The sequence below is a fragment of the Hippoglossus hippoglossus genome, chromosome 5 (assembly GCF_009819705.1).
Source record: "Hippoglossus hippoglossus isolate fHipHip1 chromosome 5, fHipHip1.pri, whole genome shotgun sequence".
NCBI classification, from domain to species: Eukaryota; Metazoa; Chordata; class Actinopteri; order Pleuronectiformes; family Pleuronectidae; genus Hippoglossus; species Hippoglossus hippoglossus.
This window is the reverse complement of record NC_047155.1, coordinates 12,947,808-12,955,010: the sequence shown is the minus strand read 5'-3', so window position 1 is coordinate 12,955,010 and position 7,203 is coordinate 12,947,808. Positions and strand designations below refer to the sequence as shown.

The 7,203-nt window shown below is 39.5% G+C and overlaps 1 protein-coding gene across 1 annotated transcript; it reads right to left on the bottom strand.

The window, feature by feature from the left end:
- Nucleotides 1-1,474: 1,474 nt before the first annotated feature.
- slc6a22.2 (solute carrier family 6 member 22, tandem duplicate 2) lies at nucleotides 1,475-6,760 on the bottom strand. Its single transcript, XM_034586353.1, has 14 exons — nucleotides 6,507-6,760; nucleotides 5,947-6,081; nucleotides 5,548-5,688; nucleotides 5,384-5,468; nucleotides 5,152-5,284; nucleotides 4,936-5,070; nucleotides 4,472-4,575; nucleotides 4,241-4,365; nucleotides 4,043-4,155; nucleotides 3,398-3,535; nucleotides 3,160-3,262; nucleotides 2,550-2,650; nucleotides 2,211-2,381; nucleotides 1,475-1,798 (listed from the first exon to the last, which is right to left on the bottom strand). Exons 1-14 carry the CDS (start codon nucleotides 6,754-6,756, stop codon nucleotides 1,634-1,636), a joined length of 1,899 nt encoding a protein of 632 aa, XP_034442244.1. The 5' UTR covers nucleotides 6,757-6,760; the 3' UTR covers nucleotides 1,475-1,633.
- Between the last annotated feature and the right edge of the window lie 443 nt (nucleotides 6,761-7,203).

The window sequence follows — 7,203 nt, the reverse complement described above, 5'->3', positions numbered from 1 at the left end:
GTTCTATTTTAAATGGCTCTATTTTAAATGGCCCAACGCTGTTTATTGTCAAATATAGTTTTCACTCATCTGACAGATTATTAGGTAAAACATAGCCAAAATAAAATAAAAATTGAATATAAAATTGTTTTTAATTTCCGTAAAGATTATAATTCACTGACTGTTTTGATAAAGGTGTTGACTCATCTTTTTTTGTCCACGTGGAGATTTTTCCATCTAATTTATATCAGCATGGGCAAAAGAAATATTAATCCTGTGTACAGGCTTCACACCACATGTGACAATCGACATTAGACCTAATATTGTGAGAATAAAGTCTGACTGAATCCAACAAATCCATGATTTTGTTCATACCTGAAGGGAAAGAACTACCATACCTGTAAATTGTTTTATACATCTGGAAAACAATTGTTGAAAACAGGAAATATACTAGTGCATGGAAATATTTTTAACATGGTTAAATTCTGGGTATGGAGGTAACATCTAGAAGAAAAATTACCCTGAAAAAACAGATTAAATTGCTATCAGGCAGTTTGTTCCTTGACTACGTGAATGTGAAATTCCAGGGCTCCAGCACCTTGGATGACTTTGCTGCCATGTCTCAGTTTGAAGGTCACCCCTATGGTATTTTTTGTAATTTTACATTACATTACATTTTTCATTTAGCTGACGCTTTTATCCAAAGCGACTTACAATAAGTTTTTTGGGGATGGGGATCAAGAAATTATTTATGTAGAAACATTTACATCACATTATTCTTAATAATCAAGTTGTTGCAGGCACAATACATTTAAAATGTTAAGCTTGTTTTGTGTGTGTGCAAGATTTCAAAACACCAAAACCAAGCAGCTTCATGTCTTTCCTGTATCTGTGTGTAATGTGTCAGTTCAGCCAGAAGATGTCTCACTGTCCATGTGAACATAGCAGTACTGCTCACTTCTGTGGAGAAGCATTGGCTCAGAATCTTTTGAATTCAAATTGTGTGAGGCTCTACACTCAAAAACAAAAAGGAAACTCACCTATAAAAACATCAGAAAGCTAAACAAATGTGAGTTAACCTAAAGTTGATATAAGAGAATGAGTTTGCCATTTGATAAATGTAGTTTTCAAGCAAATTAAAAGGCATTGATTTTCAATCAGCTTCTCATCATTGAGGCGTCCTCACAACAACAGCTCCCAGTGTTGTGGTTCGCATCTAAATTGCAGAATTCAGACAAGGCCAAGGGCAGGTTTGACTGAAAATACAATTTCAATCAACCAGGCAGACAAAAGAAACTCCAGAACTCAACAAAACAAGGTGAACTGAGGTCAAATGAACAGACAAACTGACAAAGAAAACTGGAAAACATACCAAAAAAAAATCACTAAAAACAGACTTAATGGCCCAGGTGAAAGTCAGTGCAGGGCAGACGATCACAGGAGTGAGAAACCAGTCAAAGACAGAAAGAAAAACCGAAAAATACACAGTGTGAATGCTTTCAAAGTCAAACAGGAAACAGTGCAATAATCTGTCCAGTGTGATTTCCAGTAGCTTCTGTAACATAACTCAGTGTCGGAAACGTTCTGCCAACTGGAACTCACTAGAGATTTAAAAATCGTTCTTTTCTTCAGTCCTTTTTCCTCCTCTCGCTTTTTAAATTACAGATGTTCTCTGAGCGCCGTCATCTGTGTTGTCAAGGTTGTCTGTCTTGCGGAGTGTACACAAGTCTGTGAACGTCTGGAACGACTCAGGATCTGATGCTTTCTTTAATGCTGTGCTGGGTAAGTCTTTGGATGGAGTGCACAGAACCTTAAGTCTCTGTGTGAAGGAGAACAAAAAATAATGAAATTAAAGAGACAAATTCCAAGTAATTCCATCACAGAATGGGAAAATAACAAATCTGCTGAACCATGATTTTTTTTTCTCTGATGACAAGTAACAGCCAGTAGGGGGCAGGTTTTAGGGCTGTAGCTCAGTAGCCCATGCTTTCCTAATGTTTACTACTGAATTGTGTTGTTGATCTGGAACAACTTGGGTGCACAGATCTAATGCAGCAGGCTGTTTTGAAGCTATACAACATAATGTACATGAAAAATAAAGTTTCTGCATAAATTCACTCAAATATCCTTTTACAGACACTCCAAAGCTAATATATACCGTGATTGTTTTCAGTTGATACCATTCTAACATTTGAGTCTGACCCTGTTTCATGAACAACACGGGATCATACCTGTCTCATTGTTCCTGGAGTGACACTGACAGCGTACAGCATCCACAGAGGAACCATGAGTGTTGACGATAGAGCAAGAAATCCTCCAATGGTGTAGCCCCACCAGGGGTATTCATAAGTGTTGTTGAATTTGAGTGGAGTGTACCTTATCACAGTGAAGAGTAATGTAAACTGAAAAAGAGAGAACGGAAAAAGAAAGCATGAAAACTAATTTAAATGATCAGATTACAAACATACTACTCACAGAAAAATGTACAATTTGCTGCTGTGTTAAAAGTCGAAAGTACAATGAAGTCAAACTAAGCATCAGCTGATGAGCTATGAGCTCCGGATACTTACAGTACAGATGGCTGCTGTGAAGTACTGCCAACAATATTTCATAAAAGGCCAGGGTTGATATCCAATCATGTCCTTGATGTTATCATAGTGACGACCAGCACCTTCAGAAAATAAGAATTGTTAGGTTCTTAAAATTATTTCAGTCTCACACATGTTTTTTGTCAAATTTAGAAAAAGTCCTAACTTTGGGATCTCATCTAACTTTGAAAATTAAGTTTTGTGGATTTGAAGCAGGGGTTTTCCAACCTTTTTTATCTTGTGATGTCTGTCTACGGTGTGGCTATCCAAACCTGTGATTATTCCCATAAATTGTAAAAAATATGTCCTGTTTATTGCCTCACAAAGCCTGAGGTGGGGAGCCACTGGTTTAACATAGCTAACAATATGGTCTGTAACTCTACATGAATGCAAAGCATCAATTAAACTACATCAATTCTAGTTTAGCCTGTGTAAATGTAAACGCGTGTATGTAGAATACACTGCAAAACAAGCATTCTGAAAATATTTTTTTATATACGCAATGTTGCTCTCAGAGACATCTCCTGTCTCCTGCGAGCTGTAAAAGGAAAAGACCCAAGATGAACCCTGCAAGTGGACTACTGCTCTTTACCATAGACCCATCCAATACAGACAGATTCAAGAACAGCAAAAAACAGGAGAGTCATCCCACTGGCGGCGTAGTGGTCAAACAGCTGGAAAATATAAAGGCCTCCCTGAAAAATGACAAGAGACAGAACTAATCACTGAGAAGTTGTGATTGTATCATAGTGTTTGTCCAGTGTTATGGTCCATAGACAGGTCCAGATAACATATTAACATTATAGAAACTGTCCTAACAAAACACTCACCTCTGTAACCATCAGAAGACCAATAAAAAAACTTCCAGCATTGATGGCGAGAAGAAGGAGTTTACGTCGACAGCGGTTGTGAAAGACTGAGGGATACATGTCGGAGATGGTCGTGACCAGAGCTTCTTGAAAAACAAACTGTGGGAGCAAAAAAAGATACATTTGTTTGATTTTCAAAAGAAATGGATGGGCTATATTCTGAGGAGAAAAGAAGGTTACAATAATTCAGAAGGATTCCACATAGTCTCATTATTAATCCTGGGTGTGTTTTGGGCATAACATGCCATAAATCAATCAGTGCCATCTGCTATTCCACTTATAAGCCAGGTGTATTGACACCTTGTTGGATTTCTTTCACAATGCTGGAAAGCTTATTTCATGTGTTGTGCACCGGCCTGGGAACATAATAGAGGCTGCTGTAATACTATGCCCTTTAAATAACAGTGAAATACGGCACCACCATTGCTTCACACTGACTATAGCAATGCACAAATAATACACCTCACCACACCTGTTCACGCCCATGAGATCCGTGCTGGTCTGGAACTAGTGAATACACTTGCTCTGCACCGGGTGTAAGAAAGAGCCCGCGGTGTCGGAACATAACATTCACAGCAACAACAGAGTTGATTCATGTCATCCTACCTCGCTGTCTAATCCCAGGAAGATGATCATGATGAAGAAGGCAACAGCCCAGAGCTGAGGAAATGGCATGAGAGCCACAGCTCGAGGATAGGCAATAAAAGCCAAACCTGGACCTGCAAATGTACAGGGAGAGAACTGTTAAATATTTCATCAGCCTTGATCTGGGTTTATATCAGGCATTGTTCTAAAACTCTATACCTGATTCAGCCACCATCGATATATCCACATTTTGCTCCTTTGCCATGAAGCCAAGCACAGAAAAGATGGCGATGCCAGCTACAAAGCTGGTGAGGCTGTTCAACAGGCACAGGTAGACACAGTCTCTGCAGGCGGAAGTAAAATAAATATATGCGTAAACTTGTGCTCAAATCCAGTCAGCTTGAACACAATTGAATTCCATAGAGTGTGTGAAGATTAAATAATACAAACTTGTAGCAGTTGTTGTTGTACTTGTTGTAACTTCCCAAAGACGTCAGAACCCCTGTACAAACTCCAAAGGAGTAGAAAATCTGGCTGCCAGCATCCATCCATACCTCAGGGAATTGAATGAGTTGATGTTAGAGAGCAGGAAATCGACCAACTTTATGTTCATATTATTCAACAAAGGTCACTTTCTCTCCTTAGTATTAAACAAAGTACTTTTTTGCTTAATTAAAAGCAAAACCACATACAAAAGCTTGATCTGGAGTCATCTGCATTATACAGTATATATACTGTATGCCTCCCTCCCTGACCACATCTGTGTAACTGTCATGTCTTACAAGATCAAAGTCTGTGAACGTATATAGCAAATATATATGATAAACCAAGATTGTTGTGTATAAATGTAATTTCTGGGAAATCATGATGATGATGATGATGATGATGATGATGATGATGATGAGGATGATTACCTCTGGATCAGTGAGGCGGGACAGGTCAGGGTAGAGGTAGTACGTAATCCCTTCTTTAGCCCCGGGTAAAGTCAGCCCACGGACAAGCAACACCACCAGCATCACATACGGAAATGTGGCAGTGAAGTAGACCACCTGAGACACAACCAATAGTGAGATTACAAGTCAGATTGAACACGATAATAACAGAGTTTGCATGAGATCTGATTGCTGTACCTTTCCTGTGGACTTCACTCCATTCCAGACACAGAAGTAACACAATATCCAGGCAAGAAGAAGACAAAGGGCCAAGTCCCAACGAATACTTCCAATATGCTCAATTCCACTGGACAGGCCCAAGATTCTCCTCCTGTCACAAAGTTTATTTAAGGAACATAAAGAACAATGAAAAAAGAAAAACACCAAAGCTAATATTAATGAATGAATATTATTAATTCATGCTACTTACTCCCAAAACTCCACAACTGAAGATGTGCTATTTCCATACAGGAGCAGGGAGGAGGTTTGATTGGGGCCGTGGTCCAAACACCAAGCTGACATGTAAGAATACGAGAGGCACTGATCACACTGCACAGATGCATGATATCTGTATAAAGTCTCGAGGTCCCGTACCTGTGTTCCAGCTGTTGCTACAGCTCGCCCAGGGGAGCTCAGACTTGAAGGAGGAAAACAGGTAGAGAAACGCCCACGCCAGTATAATGATGTAATACACCCCAGTGTAAAAAGCAACAATTTGGCTTCCATAACCTAAACCTGTTGAGAGTGAGCGATGTTAAAATGTGACATTGTGAATACACACTATACATGTTTGCAGCGTCCAATACTGAGATCTCATTGATGGAAGAGTTGTGAAGAAAACAAAAAATACAAGCAGCAGTTACAAAATAATGAAAAATGCTTTCAAGCTAAAATGTTTGTTGGTAGTTTTATGATCACTTAGTATTTTTTAATATTTTCTTATATTTGCAGATCATAATATACTAAACAGCTACAAACACTGTGAAGATTTACCTTCAAACAGAGGGCAGATTTTTCTCCAACATGTGATTCCACCGTGACTGGTGAATTGGCCCAAAGACGTCTCCAGGAAGAAGAGCGGTATTCCACAGGTGAACAAGAACAAAATATAAGGAATGAAGAAAGCTCCTTTAAAAACAAAAAAAAAAGTCCTGTTATAATATTGCACACAAATAAAAATCAATGTTAGTCACGGGGGCGCCAGGAGTAGGGGGCCAAGGGACCACTGGTGAGCAAATCTGAGAGAATCTTCACCCTGTCGCCTGCACACCATATGTCAGCATGTGTCTACAGTAGCCAAGAATGTATGAGCTCTGCAGGGAGCCATGCACAGAGCTCCATGTTTCCGTGGTCAAAAACATCAAGTCATCAATTTGTTGCTCATTACGGGATGCACATAACATTTGCCCCCCCTCACTTCTGAAACCAGTCCGAGGTCAGTCAACAGTTGTTAGTTTGTCCAGTGCCGGCATTTGCAAAATATTGTCTAACACATCAATTGATCAACATATTGATTCCGGCCCAGGGAGCCTACGACAACAGCAAAGATTTACCTCCTCCATTTTTGTAGCAAAGATATGGAAACCTCCAGACGTTTCCCAAACCAATAACGTGTCCGGCTACTGCCAGGATGAACTCCACCTTACTGGCCCACTGTTCCCTCTCCTGAGGTTTGGGTTGAGGTTGTCCTGGTCCTGTTCCGAGGTTCGTCAGATTCATTTTCACCTGTGAGTTTTGTTTTTGGTCCATTTTATCCCTGAGTAAAATACAGTGTATGTAAGTGTGTAATACAGTAGAGGACATAAAGTTGTAGTCCGGCCTAATTACCTCTGCCAAGAAGGTTATATTACAGGTTATTATTAGTAGTAATAAAACATTATGACATTGATTTTAATATGATATAAAATTAGAGAGTAAACCTGAAAAATGCTTGTTTTTACCTTGACCTGTTGGAATGTTTCCTCCTCTGAACCTGCAGAATGAAAACATCAACCCTTTAAGTGGGTAGACGTCCGTGAGGAGTGGCCACTGAAACTAATAGATCCAGTTTTTTCTTTAGTTGAAACCAGAAGAGCAGGGTCTCTCTCTCTCTCTCTCTCTCTCTCTCTCTCTCTCTCTCTCTCTCTCTCTCTCTCTCTCTCTCTCTCTCTCTCTCTCTCTCTCTCTCTCTCACACACACTCAGTTTTTTGTTAGTATCTGTTTTGTCTGTCAGCCAAGATTTAAAAGATTTAGGGGGGTGGTCTCTTTTA